General features: G+C 61.7%; 2 protein-coding genes across 4 annotated transcripts; one reads left to right on the top strand and one right to left on the bottom strand.

Annotated features, from left to right (window-relative positions):
- Positions 1 to 2,870: 2,870 nt before the first annotated feature.
- Positions 2,871 to 8,650, top strand: SLC25A45 (solute carrier family 25 member 45). 3 transcript variants are annotated; one of them, XM_004618523.2, is made up of 6 exons: positions 2,871 to 2,993; positions 3,813 to 3,856; positions 4,020 to 4,091; positions 4,290 to 4,475; positions 7,438 to 7,696; positions 7,809 to 8,650. In XM_004618523.2, exons 1-6 carry the CDS (start codon positions 2,957 to 2,959, stop codon positions 8,075 to 8,077), a joined length of 867 nt encoding a protein of 288 aa, XP_004618580.2. In that variant the 5' UTR covers positions 2,871 to 2,956; the 3' UTR covers positions 8,078 to 8,650. The 3 variants fall into 3 exon arrangements, with proteins under 3 accessions (XP_004618580.2, XP_054999301.1, XP_054999302.1); XM_055143326.1 differs by lacking the exon at positions 4,020 to 4,091; XM_055143327.1 differs by lacking the exon at positions 4,290 to 4,475.
- A 4,064-nt stretch (positions 8,651 to 12,714) lies between these two features.
- On the bottom strand, positions 12,715 to 15,615 carry TIGD3 (tigger transposable element derived 3). The gene has a single exon (XM_004618415.2). The coding sequence runs from the start codon at positions 14,760 to 14,762 to the stop codon at positions 13,347 to 13,349; it is 1,416 nt and encodes a 471-aa protein (XP_004618472.2). The 5' UTR covers positions 14,763 to 15,615; the 3' UTR covers positions 12,715 to 13,346.
- Positions 15,616 to 16,153: the final 538 nt, after the last annotated feature.

Here is a 16,153-nt window from a genome sequence, read left to right as displayed (position 1 = left end):
ATGCCGCTCTGTCTAACATTCATCAATTTATAGAAGACCTTTGATTCTGTCGAGACTGAAGCGGTCATCGAAGCCCTAGCCAAACAGGGCTCAGTGCATCAAGATCCTCCGCGAGCTGTATTGCGGATTCACCACCAGGATCTCACCATTCTACAAGTGATCATTGACATAAAGAGAGGGGTTCGGCAGGGCGATACCATTTCACCGAAACTCTTCAGTGCCGCCCTCGAGAACATCATGCGAAGACTAGAATGGGAAGGAATGGGAGTGAAGATAGACGGTCAGCAACTACACCACCTCCACTTTGCTGATGACATCGTTCTCATAATGCCAAACATTAGCCAAGCGGCACAAATGCTGGCCAACTTTGACCGTGAGTGTGGAAAGGTCGGACTGCAGCTGAACCGCACAAAGACAATGTTCATGAGAAACAGACTAGTTCTTGATGTTCCATTTGTCCTCAATGGAACGAACATCTCTGAATGCAGCAGTTATGTGTACCTGGGTCGAGAACTCAACATGACAAATGATATGGCACCTGAGCTGTGCAGGAGGAAGAGAGCAGCGTGGAACGCCTTCAAGAGTGTCGAAGAAGTGGTTAAGAAGAAGAAGAACCTCTGGCTTCGGGCACATCTTTTCGACTCCACCATTCTTCTGGCACTAAAATATGCCTCAGAGACCTGGGACCTATGAAAACAGGATAAAAACGCTATTCGGGTATCCCAAAGAGGAATCGAGAGAGCTATGCTTGGAGTATCACGTCTCACTCAAGTGAGAGAAGGAATCTGGAGTTCCGACCTCTGTCGACAATCAAGAATCAGGGATGCTGTCTCGTTTGCCAAGGCGTCGAAAATCAGATGGGCTGGACACGTAATGCGATTCAGAGATGACCGCTAGACTAGAGCTGTTACTGACTGGATTCCACAGGACGACAAAAGACCGCGTGGCTGCCCACCTACGAGATGGTCAGACTTTTTCACCAAAACCCTGAATGAACGATTTGAGGCTCTTCCTGTTCCTGGAGCAAGCAGATACCACTGGGATACACTAGCACGCGACAAGGACGAATGGAGATGTTACTGGCTCCCGCTTGAGCAAATCAAAGATCAACAGGATGATAAGTGATATAAGTGACATAAGTTTCATATAGACATTGACTAGTTGTTTCTGTGACTCACTCTCTGCTCAAGAAGCCTACCTGATCAGACCTGTCCCCTCAGAGGGCCCTGAGTCATAGCACAGTGGACAGGGCGCTTGCGTATAGTCAAGCTGGGTTCGATTCTGGCATCCCATATGGTCCCCAAGCAATGCCTGAGTGATCTTTGAGCACAGAGCCAGGAGTAAGCCCTGAGCACCACCAGGTGTGGCCCAAAAGACAAAAAACATTAGAAAGAAACCAGAGCTAGAGAGATAGCACAGCGGTTAGAGCGTTTGCCTTGCATGCGGCTGACCCGAGTTCGATTCCCAACATCCCATATGGTCCCCCGAGCACCGCCAGGAGTAATTCCTGAGTGCACGGCCAGGAGTAACCCCTGTGCATCGCCAGGTGTGACCCAAAAAGAAAAAAAAGAAAGAAAGAAACCAGACTTGCTTCCTTGCTCTGTTCTGCTTGGTGACGTCAGGCCTTTCTTGTTGGCCCAACTCCTCGAAAGGGTCACACAGCTGTCTTGCCTCTAACTGTCCCACTTCATGATGACGGGGCTGGGTGGCACACACACCTGGCCGGGGTGCCTGTGGGGTTCACACGTCAGCTGTGGTGCCCGCGCCCATGGCCACAGTACTCACCAAGGTTTACTTCCTTCAGAAGAGGTGTTGGCTCGTGCGCTTGCCAGGGCTCTTATGCTTGAGCCCCCCCCCCCCAGTGGTGGCGGAGCTCGCCCGGAGGCTGTGCAGTGCTCACACACATGCCCCCAGGGGCCACCCTTCCTGGCCGTGGTGCTCACTCTTCTTAGTTTCAGTGCTCACCTTTTGGTGACACCAACAGCCACAATTGCTTGGCAGTGCTGGGAGTGACAGTTTCCAGGTTCAGGCCTGGGACACGTGGGACACCAGGGATTTGAGCTCATGCCTGTATATACGTCTGGAGGCTGAGGCCTGTTGTATCCATTCATTCCTTCCTGCACTGTCCAGGGTGCCCCACCCAACCCCGCTCCTGGGAGAGGGAGTCAGGACTCCCAGTGGGAAACAGGCAGCTGTGGCCAGGGCACCCCAAGCACCCCCTTTGTCCACTTTAAAGCTCTTCATTCCCCCTGGGAAGCGGGTCCCTGGAGGCTGTTTCTACTGTGGACAGCAGCAGGTCGGAGTGTTCAATAGTCTGGGAGCAGAGCACTAAATCCCGGGTATCACTGCGGAGTGGGCGGGGTTTGAGTTGGGGGCGGGGCTTATGTTAGGAGTCAGGTTCATCTCGAGGTGCGCTTATGTGGATTGGGTTCAGTGCAGAGTGGGGGCGGGGAGAGGGAGGGGGTTATCCCAGGGGCGGGGTTTATTCCAATATGAGTTTATGTGGGCGGGGTTTCTGTCAGGGGCGGGGTTTCTGTGGGAGGGGCTCACGTCAGGGGCGGGGTTATTCCAGGCCTCCTCTGGCCCCGCCTACTCCCTGAGGACCAGGCTCAGGCCTGCTGCCTGGAGTGTGGGAACAATTGGTATTGGGGACAGTTGGGCCTGGTCTCCCTCAGGGCAGGCTGCTCCAGCTGCGAGGGGGGAGGGCAGGGTGTCTGGCCCCCCCAGGGTTCGCCGGGTGCACACCTCTCCGGCCTTCAGGGCCCCTGGAGTTGGCTCGCTCTCCTGGCCCCGCTGTTGTCCGGGCACCAGGCCACTGATCGCCTGCACCCAGCACCCAGGGTTAAACATTAGTGGGAGGTTATCAGCCTGGGGTGCGGGGGAGGACGAGGGAAATTGACTCTCCGGCCGCTGCTGTAGCTGCGTCCCGGGGCTCCAGCCTCCAGTGCCCCTGAAGATGCCCGCTGAGGAGTTCGTGGCCGGCTGGATCTCGGGTGAGACACCGTCCCCTCTCCCGCTACCTGAGCCCCAGGGCCGGGCACTTCCTGGGGAAGGGGAGAGCAGCGGAGGATCGAGGATTAGCTCCTGGTCCTGGTTGGGCTGGAGGCTGGAACCCGCCCTCCCGCCCAGAGCGGCCCGAGGGAAAGGCAGAGGGGGGCCGCGGGGAGGCTGCACAGACCCCCAACACAGCACACACCTGTGGCAGGGCACAGCTGGGAGCGCACGCATGTCCCGGAGTCACCTGCACCCCGTGCAGGCCCAGCAAGGAAGCTGGCCTTTGACCTCACCTGCGCCCCGCCAGTCCCTTTGGGCCTCTGCCCGCTTAGCTGTGGGCAGCAGGCCTGGCCTGGACACAGCTGGGCTGTGGACACCACCCGGCTTGGGGCCACATTTCTCTTGGGGGAAAAAGGGGGCCGTTCAGGACCCGCCTGCAGGGGTGCACTCTCCCCGAAAGCTGCAGAGCCAGGCTTGGAAGTGGGGGTCTGGCTGGGCCCAGTGCTGGCAGGACCCCTGCCCCCCCCCCCACATTGTGAGTGAGGCCAGGGCGGCAGGAGCCGCTTTGAGACAGTTCCAGAGTCCCAAGGTTAGATAAGGGCCGGAGCGCCGGGCCAGCACGCGCCAGGCGGGCACCGCGCTTCTCCCGCGCATCCTGCATCCAGCGCCGGGCGCCCCCCGCCCCCCCACAGCTGTGTGGAGGAGGGGGCTGCGGGGCTCTGAGGAGGCCCGTCTCTCCCGTCACTCCTGAACCCTCTGTCCTCTCACACAGCCGGGCCTGGCTCAGGGGCCTCACTCAGCGCCTTCTTGTCACACAGGCGCTTTGGGCCTGGTCCTGGGACACCCGTTTGACACGGTGAAGGTGAGTCCGGGAAGGCTGCGGGGGAATGAGCGTGGCCACACCCGAGCTGGGCCGCTCCCCTTCTGCCCGGGGTGCAGTGCTCAGGCCCGGGTGGGGGTGAGCCAGGCCGGGCCTGCTGTGTGTGCCCGCAGCCGAGCCCCATGCCTCCCGCGTGTGCCCGCAGGTGCGGCTGCAGACGCAGATGGCGTACCAGGGCATCATGGACTGCATGCTCAAGACCTACCGGCATGAATCGGTGGGTGCCTCGGCGGGAACCTCCCTCCCGCACACCGCCCCAGCCCCAGGAAGGAAGAGGCCCCCGACGGGGGCCCACGGGTGCTGGGTGATGCCTGGGTGCCCAGGCAGAGCCGAGCCTTCTTCCACCTGCCCGGGGGGCCTGCGGGGAGAGGCCAGGCCGGGCCGGTGCCCCCACTCACTCGGGGTCTCCGTGCAGATCCTGGGCTTCTTCAAAGGCATGAGCTTCCCCATCGCCAGCATCGCCGTGGTCAACTCCGTCCTGTTCGGCGTCTACAGCAACGCGCTGCTGGCGCTCACGGCCACCTCCCACCACGAGCGGCGCGCGCAGCCGCCCAGCTACACCCACGTCTTCATAGCCGGCTGCACGGGGGGCTTCCTGCAGGTACACGCAGCCACTCGGGCACACGCACGCATGCCACACACCACACTACTCTCCCACAAACCCACACACCACATACCACACACACACCACACCACACACACCACACACACCATACTACACACACAAACCCACACACCACATACCACACACACACCACACCACACCACACCACACACACCACACACACACCACACTACACACACAAACCCACACACCACATACCACACACACACACCACACCACACACACACCACACACCACACACACACCACACCACACACACCACATACACACCACACTACACACACAACACATACCATACACACACACCACACCACACACACACACACACCACACCACACACACACCACACACACCACACCACACACACAATACACACCATACTACACACACAAACCCACACACCACATACCACACACACACCACACCACACCACACCACACACACCACACACACACCACACTACACACACAAACCCACACACCACATACCACACACACACACCACACCACACACACACCACACACCACACACACACCACACCACACACACCACACACACACCACACCACACACACCACACACACCACACCACACACACCACACACACCACACTACACACACAACACATACCATACACACACACCACACCACACACACACACACACCACACCACACACACACCACACACACCACACACACACACCACACTACACACACAACACATACCATACACACACACCACATACACCACACACTACACACACAACACATACCATACACACACACCACATACACCATACCATACACGCACCGTACCACACATGGACCGCATCATGCATGCACCACACCACACGCACACACCCCATGCTGTGCACCCTCCATACTGCACGCAGCCCAGGCCGCAGCCTTCCCCGGCCAGACGGGCGCTGCTTGGTCACCCTGGCCGGTGACCTTCCAGGCCTCAGGCCTGTGGGGGAGGGTCCCGGGAGCCGGAACCGAGGGGCAGACTCTGCAGGGGAAGAGGCTGCAGGTGCCATCAGGCTGTGGGGCTCTCCAAGGAGCCCCTCACCCCAGAGCCAGGGCCACCACCCCCCCAGGGCTTCCGGCCAGCCGCAGGGGCGTCCTGCCCAGGTGCTGCCCCCCCCAGTCCCTGGCCCAGGGCACAGCTCTGCTGAGTGGCAGGGTATTAATCATTAAGTAACCGGCATTGCTGGGCTTTGGTCTTTGTTCTCAGAACTGAAGTGATGGAGGTTGGGGGTGGGTGGAGGGAAAAGAGGCCTCGGGTCCCCCTGAGAGCCCCAGCTGAATGAGGACTGGAGCCTCAGCCTGCCCCCACTCCATGCCTCGCCCTGGCCCAGACCCGCATCCCCCTGCATGGCCATCTATTCTGATGCTCCTCTCTGTCCCTACTCACAAAAAGGACCAGGGGCCCTGAGGAGAAATCAGGGTTCAGGACACCGCTAAAGCCCCAGCTCTTTTTTTGGGGGGGGGTCACACCTGGTGATGCTCGGCGGTTCCTCCTGGCTCTGCACTCAGGAATCACTCCTGGCGGTGCTCAGGGGACCTTATCGGATGCCGGGGATCGAACCTGGGTCGGTCGCATGCCAGGCGAAGCCCTCCCTGCTGTGCTATCGCTCCAGCCCCCAGATCTTCTGCCTTGGGCTGAATGCCTGTTTGAGACCCGGCACCCCGCAAAAACCGAGAGCAGCTGAGAACCGGCTAGGAGACGGGGCAGCCCCACCCCTCTGCCCAGCCACTCCAGTTCCTTGGGATGCAGAACCAAAAGCAGGGCTGGGGGGGGGTCATGATGAGGACAAGGGCCAGGGGGCCCTCGAGCCTGGATGTTTTGTCCAGCCAGGGGGTTTGGGTCCGAGGGGTTGGGAGGAAAAGGTGATTCTGGGTGGTGGACCGCAGCGGCCTGGGGGTGCGCAGGGCCCTGGCCTTCTCCGCAGAGGCCCTGTGGGCTCAGCCCTCTGTCCCCGCCCCCCCGCTAGCTTTCCCATGGCCCACGTCCTGCTCCTTCCCCCATCTCGGGGCTCAGCACACAGCCCTGAGGAAGCCCAGCGCTCCGCTCCCCGCAGGTTTTGGAGCGGGGGCCCAGCGCCATGTTCCAGGGAGCGTCCCCAGCCCTGCTGTTCCTGCAGGACAGGAGCTGAAGCAAGTGGCCTGTCCCCACAAAGGTGGGCAGGCCCCTCCCCCTCCTGCCAGTTCCCTGCAGAACCCAGAATGTGGGCGCTGAGCTGTATCTTTGCAAAAGAAACAAATTCACGAATGGCCCTGGGTGACCTCCTCTGCATGGGAGATAGACCGCTGACCCTGACCTCGACGCCCCCAGCCGCCGTGCCCCAAGTCTTGCTGTGGGAGTTTGTCAGAGGCAAGAGGACCCTGCACTCGCCTCCCTGAGACCGCCCTCCACACGGTTGTTAGGGGTGGGGAGGGAGGAGCACTGAATTGAGGGGACCTTTTGTTCTGGTTTTGGTCGGGGGGGGGCATGCTTGGGGTCTCAGGAGCGGCTTCCAGATTGAGCATCATTCCTGGCAGTGCTTGGGGGACCAGGTGGCACCAGGGTTTGAACCCGGAACTCCGCCCGGACCTCTGCAGGCGGAGCCCGAGCTCCAGCCTTGTTCTCTCCCGCCCGGGGCTCCTGCACTGGTGGGTTGCTCAAGTGTTTCCTCAGCTGCGGCCTCTGCAGGTTCTCCTCATCCCTGGCTTCGGGCGGCTGCAAAACTCCCCCCATCCTGGGAGTAGCCCGGCTTGTTCCAGGGAGTCAGATGGAGCCATGGAAAGAGATCGAGCGGCTCCTCGAGGCGTGGCTGGTGCCCCCGAGTGCCGCAGGCCCAGCATCCTGGCGGGTGCCCACAGCTCCCCTCGGCAGCCCTGCGGGTTCCTCCCTCCGGCAGAGGCCGGCCAGGCTGACCCCGCGCGGCTTCCTCCCACAGGCCTACTTCCTGGCCCCCTTCGATCTCATCAAAGTCCGACTGCAGAACCAGACGGAGCCGAGGGCACAGCGAGGGGGTCCCCTTCCCCGGTACCGGGGGCCCATGCACTGCGCCAGCTCCATCTTCCGGGAGGAGGGGCCCCGGGGGCTGTTCCGAGGCGCCTGGGCCCTGACTCTGAGAGACACCCCAACGCTGGGCATCTACTTTGTCACTTACGAGTGGTTCTGTCGCCAGTACACGCCCGATGGCCAGAATCCCAGTAAGTGAAGTGGTGTCAGGAGGGGCTGGGGGGGCAGAGGGCAGGGTGGGCCACTGGGGGCAGGGGACTCTGTCCCTGGGCGTCCCCTTCACCCCGCCTCTCCTTCCCCCAGGCTCGGCCACCGTGCTGGTGGCCGGCGGTCTGGCAGGCATCACCTCCTGGGTGACGGCCACACCGCTGGACGTGATCAAGTCCCGGATGCAGATGGCGGGGCTGGAGCAGCGGGCCTACCGCGGGGTGCTGGACTGCATGGTCAGCAGCGCCCGGCAGGAGGGGCTCGGGGTCTTCTTTCGGGGGCTCGTCATCAACAGTGCCCGCGCCTTCCCCGTCAACGCCGTCACCTTCCTCAGCTATGAGTACATCCTGCACGCCTTAGGGTGAGCCCGCGGGGCGGACGGAGAGCCCCTCCGGCCACACCCCTCCAGGGCCAGCCGGGGACCAGGCTGGACTCTGCCAGCCCATCTGCGGGGGCCCAGCTTGGCTACCTGAGTGCCAGCTGCCCCGGATTCCAGCGACGGGTCGTTGGTGGCCCCTCCTGTGTGTCCCCGTGGAACTGAGCAGCCGCCCCTGTCTCCTCCCTGGGACCCAGCCAGGACCCTGCAATCTCCCTCCGCCCTGTGGCCTTGGCAGAGCCCCACAGAGTGACTCTGGCACCCCCTACGGGGCACTAGCTCCTGTCTCGGCTCCCCTCGTGCCTACCGTACACCCTAACTGAGGGGTGACAGGGTCCTCGGGCCCCTCCCCGCCACCAACCTGCACTTTACCTCCTCGTGGATTTGCTTCCGGTGAGACTGTGAGCTTTGTGCCGCCGGGCTCGGGGTCGGGTCCTGCCCCCGCTAGCAGCTCATGCCTCCGTGTTTGTTCCTTGACGTGCCACCACCGACATCTCCCTGCAACCCAACCGCTCTGACTTCCTCGGACTGCAACCCCCCACTCAAGTTTGCCTGCCGGGGCCTTTCAGGGGTTTCTCTGTGGAGGGGGCTAGACGGGGCGGGCCTGCCCAGCGGGCAGCAGCCAGTGGCCCTCGGCAATAAAGCTAAGCGAGTCTCCCTCCGGGTCCTCCTCTGCTCCAACCAGCCTGAGCCCACCTCTGGGCCCCCCAGATTCCTGGGGGTCTCCTCCCCAAACCACTGTGTGATCCTTTTGAGGGGGGCTCCCCAGCTGTGCCCAGGAGCTGGGGGGCCCTCCCAGCTGTAAGGGTATTGCGTTGAGGTGCTCAGGCCCAGGGATCAAACTTGGGGCCGCAAGTCATGTGCACCCCTATTTTGAGTCAGACCCCTTGTGGGGTTCTCATCTCCGTGTCACACCCTGTCCTGGGCTCCTCAGAGCTCCCCCTGTGGAGCCACAGATGGGCCAGCACCCCCGTCAACCAATATAAGAGCCACCTGTCCTGCACACGGCCCACCCTGGTTCAATTCCCTGCTCCCCTATGGTTCCCCGAGCCCTCCAGGAGTGATCCTAGAGCACAGAGCCAGGAGTAAGCCCTGAGCACCTCCGGATGCGGCCCTCAAACAAAATAAAATTAGGTTCCTCTACAACCCCCTACACCCTCAGGTCAGGCTGCCTGCTCTGGGAAATTAAATTATCGTGACATGGCGCCCCCTCGTGTCTAGAGGTAGTAATGACAGGCTTTTCTTTTTTCTTTTTGGGTCACACCCGGTGATGCACAGGGGTTACTCCTGGCTCTGCGTTCAGGAACTATCTCTGGAGGTGCTCAGGGGGCCATATGGGATGCCAGGAATTGAACCCAGGTCAGCCGTGTGCAAGGCAAACGTCCTACCCGCTGTTCTATCACTCCGGCCCGACAGGCTTTTCTAAGGGAACGTCTCAAGATCTCAGATTAGTGCAACCAATCAAGATATTCCCACAAAGGCAAAATGACCAGACCCACAGGGGGAAAGGCCGCCGGGTATAGAAGCAAAAACAACCCACCTCCCAAGGGCTCCAGGGATCAGATTTATCTGGCAGAAAATATAAAATAACTAGGCATTAAACACTCGATGCCTTGCAGACGGCCTGCCTGGATTCAATCCCTTAAAGGGGTTTGATTGCTGGCGAGTAGCCAGGTGTGACCCCAAAACAAAAACACACACAAAAAAGGAAATTTCTTAATTAAAACAAAACACTTGAGTGTATATACAAGAATAAAAGAAGAAACAAGAGTATAAAAATTATTGTGTAGGTGCTGGAGCGATAGTACTTGCATGCAGCTGACCCCGGTTCAATTCCCAGCACCCCATATGGTCCCCTAAGTCTGTCAGAACTGACCCCTGAGTGCAGAGCCAGGAATATGTCCTGAGTACCACCAGGTGTAGCCCCCGGAGAAAGATAAAACATTAAATGGAGGGCTGGGAACATAGTTCAACAGTGAAGCACTCACCTGTTTTGAATGTTGGGGCCCCAGGCTCAATCCCTGGCACTGCAAGTCATCCTAACTCTGCTAGGTGAAACCCCCAAGCAATGAGTGTGCCAGGAGTAGACCCAAACACTGCTGGGTCTGGCCCCCAAATGAATATGAGGTGGTGCTCATTGTGGAAGATGTCTCTGCAGGAGCAATTGTACAACGGGTAGGGCACTTGGTTTTTACACGGGTTCAATCCCTGGCACACCAAAGTCCTCTGAACCTGCCAGGAGTGACCCCTGAGCACAGAGCCAGGAGTAACCCCTAAACACCACCAGGTGTGGCTCTCTAATTTTTTCTATTTTTAATAAAAACCTTGGGGCTGGAGCAATAGTACAGTGGGGAGGGCGTTTGCCTTGCCCAGTTGGCCAGGGTTTAATCCCCAGCATCTCATGTAGTTCCCCCGAGCACTGCCAGTAGTAATTCCTGAGTGGAGAGCCAGGAGTAACCCCTGAGCATCGCCGGGCATGACCCCAAAAAGCAAGACAAATTAAAAACCTCCAGAACTGACCCTTCAAGATCGAGGAGAACAGGAAAGAAGAGAGGAGTCACTTGGGGTTCAGCGAGTCCCAAGAGGCTGGAGAGAGTCGAGTGGGGGTTCACTCCTACTCTGAGCTCAGGGTTAGTTTCCGGCAGTGCGTGGGGAACTCTGAGGGCTGGAGGTCAGCCACATGCAAGTTCAAGTACCCTCGGGCACGACACTCCCCAGCTGCTGCTGCTGTCCTTAGTCTCTCCGTGCAGGGCTGGGGACATCTGGCCCGCAGGCCTCCCAGATCCACTCCTGGACAGACGGTGCTTCTCCGAGACTGCCTGGCCCCCTGCCCGTGGCCTGTGACTGATCTCAGATCTGCAAGGCCTATTGGGGGCGGGGGGCTTTCTGCCATGTTTGACTTACAGTCCTGGACTAGGGCTGGACCTGTGAATAAAGTTCAGGAACAAATTGGAGTAAGACCAGGAAGTCACCATCGAATAAAGTGTGGTCAGGGCTGCCTATGAGGCGGAAGGAGAGGTCACTGTGGCTTTGAAACCGGCCCTTCGGGTCACGGGCAGCAGCAGAAACTCGGGAGGTCCCAGGAATGGGACCCGAGGGACAGGAAGTGCTTCTGTCGCCTCTTCCTCGTTGCTGTGGCCAGACCTTCTGAGGGGGCATCAGCTGGGTTTCAGCGTTTCGGAAGGGGTGGGGGTGGGGGCCCGGAGGAGTAGTATATCGGGGAGGGCGTTTGCCTTGCATGCAGCCGACCCAGGTTCAATCACCGGCAGAGCACCAGGAGTGATTCCTGAGTGCAGAGCCAGGAGGAACCCCTGACTATCGCCAGTGTGACCCAAAAAGCCAAAATAAATAAAAGAAGGGGTAGGTGGGGCCAGGCAGAGCTCAGGGCTGGAGCGTGTGTGGCGTACAGGAGGCCTGAGTTCCCCCAGCACTGGAGGGTGCAATCCCTGAGCACAGAGTTGGGAGTAACCCCTGGCATCACTGGGTATGTCCCCAAAAACAAAAGGGGAAAAAATAGAGGTAGATTTGAGGTGAGATGCTTCCAGAAAAGTGAGCCGTTAAATGGCTACAGGTGGAGGGGAGGGCCAGAACGAGTCTTACACGTGACGAACCTGGGTTCGATCCCCGGCATCCCATACAGGCCTGAGCATCGCTGGGAGTGGCCCCAAAACAAAACCAAAACAAAATTTGTTGAAGTGGATCTGGGGGAGAGTGAAAGGGTGGCGGGGTAGAGACAGAAAGTTGGGGGCAGTCAGGGGGGTTGAAACGGGGATAGGAGGGAGCTGGGGGAGGGGTTGGTTCCAGCCAGTAGCCAGGTACTGGGGTAAGCACGAACCTCCAGGCTGACACCGACGGCTCTCAGAGCCAGCCAGAGGCAGGAAGCGGCACTAACTCCGAGGTTGCCCCAGAGAGCCACGCCTGGTCACTCCAGAGCCCCCAAATCTGAGCAGAGAGGCTGGCAGGTCCTCATTCGAGGCCGGGCAGAGCGGTTCTGGGGCGTCAGCAGTGGGCCTGGGTATGCAAGGGGGGCTGCCCCGGGCCTGTCAGAGAGAACAGTGACGCGATGGCCCGGAAGGTACCCCCGGACCTTGGGCCTCAAGCCCACTTCCGCCTCTAGGGCTCACACCTTTGACTAGCCCTTCAGTCTCCGCTATCTGAGGAGACCCCCAACAATCTGCCTTGCAGGCCCCGCCCCCTGGGGGGCACCCCACCAACCTTGCAGTGCTTGTACCTCCCTGGGCCTCTTGTGCCTCCCCCAGGCAAGCTGCTAAACTTGGCCTTTCCTTCCCTCCCCTCTGCCCACCTCCTCTAGGAGGCCCTCAGGCTGACGGACCCAGGAGTCCCCTTTAGTCCTTGCAACAGAGACACACATGCAGGTCTGAGCCAATCACCTGGGACCTCACTCCTTTGCTTCCCGGTCACAGCCCTCGCCACGGCTGGTAGAACTGGGGGCAGAACTGGGGGCTCCTGAGGCGCGGGGGGCGGGGTTCTACTTTCCCTGGGCTCCCTCCTGCTGAGATGCTGGTTAGGGCTGGGGTTGGAGACAGACAGCTCAGCCACCTGCAGTGGTCCTCGGCCTCTCTAAATTACCACTCCGGCCTCTTGTTGTCTAAAGACTTTATTTCCAGGGTGCAGAGAGAGAGAGAGAGCGAGAGTACAGAGCAGGGCGCCTGCCTTGTGCACGGCCGCTGCGGGTAAGGTCCCCGGCACCCCATATGCTTCTCCAAGCACCGCCAGGAGTGGTTCCTGAGCACGCACCCAGGAGTAAGCCCTGAGAAGAGCAAGTGCCGACCCAAACCCAAACTTGGTTTCCAGAAGCACAAGTGTTTTCAATCCAGACTTCAGGAATCGGCCTGGTCAGCAAGACTCCAGTTCCCTGCTCCAAAAGCCAGGACGTCGGAGCTGGAGATTAGCACAGCGGGGTGGGCACGGGCCTTGCCAGCTGCCGACCCGGGTTCAATCCCCGCCACCAGGAGTAAGCCCTGAGTGTTGCTGGGTGGGGCCCCAACCAGACAATCCAAACAAGTCAGGCCTTTCTCTCCCGAGGCTCCTCATTACCGGGCACCCCATCTTCAGGTTTTCTCTCAGGGGGCCTGACAAATTTCCACCCAGACCTTCTACTTAGTCTCCCACCCGTCTCCCTTCTGCACCCTTCACCAAAGCTCCATTTCCACAGGAAAGAGACCAGCCCCTGGGCGTTTCCATGGGAAACACAACAGAAGGGGTCCTGGGGTGCTCTGCAGGGCTCCCCGCAGCCCTCACAGACAGCAGGTCCGTTCCACCTCTTCCTCGCACGCGTAGAACTTTTCAAACAGCTCCGGGGAGGCGCCATTGCACTCAAACCACCTCCTCAGCGTGCCCAGGGCGCGGAGGGCATCGGCGTGGGTGGGCAGGGCCTCCGGGCCGTCGCCTGCACTGTCCTCCTGGTCTGCGGCGCCCTCCTCCTCTTTGCACGTCCAGGACGCGGGCTGCTCGCCCTCCAGGTCCACAAAGCGGGCGAACTCCTCCGGGCTCAGCCCCCTGGGCACCGAGGGCATCGCAGAGGCGCAGGCTGGGGCCGGGGGCACCTTGCCCCGCGCCAGCCCCTCCTGAATGAAGCTGCCCACGATGAGTTGGGGGGGGACTTTGGCCCAGGCCGCCGCGGCCATGTGCAGGGCGTCGAGGATGGTGAGACGGGCGCCCGCCTGGGCCAGTGATGTGCAGGGGCTCTGGCCCCGGGCTGCGGCCAGCTTGCACAGCAGCCGCAGGCGGTAATGGGTCTTGAAGGCCCGGACCACGGCGCTGGGCAGCGAGGGGGCAGCGCCGGCCGGCAGAGGCAAGAGCCGCACATGGCAGAGCCTGGGGACACCTGCCAGCTCCTCCCCGGCGTGGGCAGCCAGCAGCAAGGCCACCTGCCGGCCCTGCCGCCCCATGTCCCGGTCAAACTGTGCCAGCCACGCTGACCAGGGGATGCCCGGCTCTGGGTGGAAGGAGGCAGGCAGAGCCTCACTCGTGACCCCGAAGAAGCATCCAGAAGCCGCCTGGGGCGCACTGATCACGAGGCGCCGTTTCTCTGTGCCCCTGCTATTGGCACACAGCAGCACCCGGACCTCATCGCAGGCCCTTGCTCGGCCGCCGGGCACTGCCCGATAGAGCAAGGGCACTTGGGCACAGCCAAACACATCCTCCGGGGAGAAGTCTGCGAGGGAGAGAGGCCCCGGGGCCCGGGCCAGGGGCCTGGGGGGAGGAGGCTCGGGAGGGCAGGGGGGCAGCAGCCCCGGGCGCGCCCCGAAGCCCACGTTGTTGCGGCGTTTCCAGCGGACCAGCCAGCCGATGCTGGGCACGAAGTCCTGGCCCAGGAGGTCGGCCAGCTCCTTGGCCTTGTGCAGCAGCATGGGCCCCGTCACGTCCCAGGCCTTGGCGCGGGCGATGTGGTACCAGCAGAGCAGCGCCTCGTCGATGCCGCTGTACTTGGACTCGCGCTTGCGCTTGCGCTCCCGGTTGGCGGTGCCGCTGCTCCAGTCGGCCAGCAGCTTCTCCTTGTTCTTGCAGATGCGAGAGATCTGCGGCTGGGACACCCGGAAGCGCCGCGCCACCTCCGACTGTGACATCTTGGACTCGTCCAGCAGCTCCAGCACCTGGATCTTCTCGGCCAGGGAGAGCGCGTGCAGCTTCTTCTTGTGGCTCAGCTCCATGGCTGCTTGGGGTGGCTGGGAGAGGCTGAGGCTGGAGGTGAGGGCAGCCCCGGAGGGGACAGACCCGCTGGCCCCGAGCGCACAGTGGGAGGCGAGGGATGTGGTCCCCTGAGCTGGGCGGGGGAGCTCACTGGTCAGAGAAGGGATCTGGGGGATCTGGGTGGGGAGGGGGGAGCAGGACTGGGGGAGAAGGATGAATAGCGGAGGGGACCGCTGCAGCGACAACAAAGGAGATGGCCCAGCAGGACTGGCTGGTGCTCAGCAGGGCAGGTGAAGGAAGGGGAGTGGCCCTGGAGGAGGGGAGCTGGTCCGGAGAGGGAGCGGGGGTGGCCTTGTCAGGGAGTGGACCAGGAGTTGAGGTCACAGGTGTACAGATGACAAAGAGGGGCGGGGGCGCCGACGGAGCGCAGCTCATCTGGGCCTGGGTGCCGAGGCCCTAAGCTTGAGGGTCTCTTCCGGCGTGGGGGTGCAGGCCCGGAGGGCAGGTGCACGGGCGACAAAGCAGAGGGGTGATGGGGCTGTGGACAGCGAGAGGGGGTGTCCCGAGGGGCGTGGTGGTGCGGGAGGGGAGCGGCGGGCAGGCAGCGGGCGGGTGCGGGGCTCGGAACCCGGGCCGGCCTTTCCCCACCTCGACGCGGGGCCCGTCGGCGGGCCGGCCCCGGCGCCTGGACACCCGCCCGCCGGCCGGCCTCCCGTTCCCGGCCTCCCGCTCCGCACCCACCTCAGGCGCTCGTCCCGCAGCTCCCCCCCTGCCCCGGCTCCCAGTCCCGAGGCCGGGCGGAAGGCGGGTGCGCGCACAGAAGACCCGAGCGCCCGCGCCGGGCTCTCCCCGGGCTGCAGGACCGCGGGGCTGCCGCCCGGCTCCACCGCCGCAGCCCCGCCCCCGCCCGCCCCAATTGGCTCCGACGCAGATCCGCCCCGCCCCGCCCCGCCCTCATTGGACGCTTCCGAAGCGACGATCGCTGAGCTCGGAGGGGGCGGGAGGCGGAGGGCGGAGCTCAGACGCGGCGGGAGACCCCAGCTCAGTCCTCGCCAGAGGCCACTGGGGCACCGGCGGCGTCCCTGGGCGGCCTCAGACTCATTTCCCCAAACGGGCTAACGTGGCTGAGAAAACGGGCGAAGCTTTAGGGGCCGGCGCTGGCCTCGGGTCAACAGTCCAATTATGACAAACTTTCCTGGAGCCACAGCCGGGCTGGCCCAGGTTCTTAGACCCCCAGTCACTTCTTGTCTTGGCAGCGGTGTTGCTTCTGCATGTTCTTGGCGATGACGGCTCCTTTAACCCATGGTCTGGTGCTCCCAGAGCGGACGGCTTCTGCGTCCCAGCTAAGCCTGCTCCCTGCCCCTCAGGGTGGAAGGCTGGGGCCACAAACGGGAACCCCCATCTTCTGGCC

This window comes from Sorex araneus, chromosome 6 (assembly GCF_027595985.1).
Source record: "Sorex araneus isolate mSorAra2 chromosome 6, mSorAra2.pri, whole genome shotgun sequence".
Lineage (NCBI taxonomy): Eukaryota > Metazoa > Chordata > Mammalia > Eulipotyphla > Soricidae > Sorex > Sorex araneus.
This window is presented reverse-complemented; position numbering and strand designations above follow the sequence as displayed.

Excerpts from the sequence above, each read along its gene's own strand:
- SLC25A45 (XM_004618523.2), top strand. The coding sequence starts at position 2,957 with ATGCCCGCTGAGGAGTTCGTGGCCGGCTGGATCTCGG. Across the intron at positions 4,476-7,437 it reads GCACGGGGGGCTTCCTGCAG|GCCTACTTCCTGGCCCCCTT; the intron begins GTACACGCAGCC and ends TTCCTCCCACAG. Across the intron at positions 7,697-7,808 it reads GCCCGATGGCCAGAATCCCA|GCTCGGCCACCGTGCTGGTG; the intron begins GTAAGTGAAGTG and ends TCCTTCCCCCAG.
- TIGD3 (XM_004618415.2), bottom strand. The coding sequence starts at position 14,762 with ATGGAGCTGAGCCACAAGAAGAAGCTGCACGCGCTCTCCCTGGCCGAG.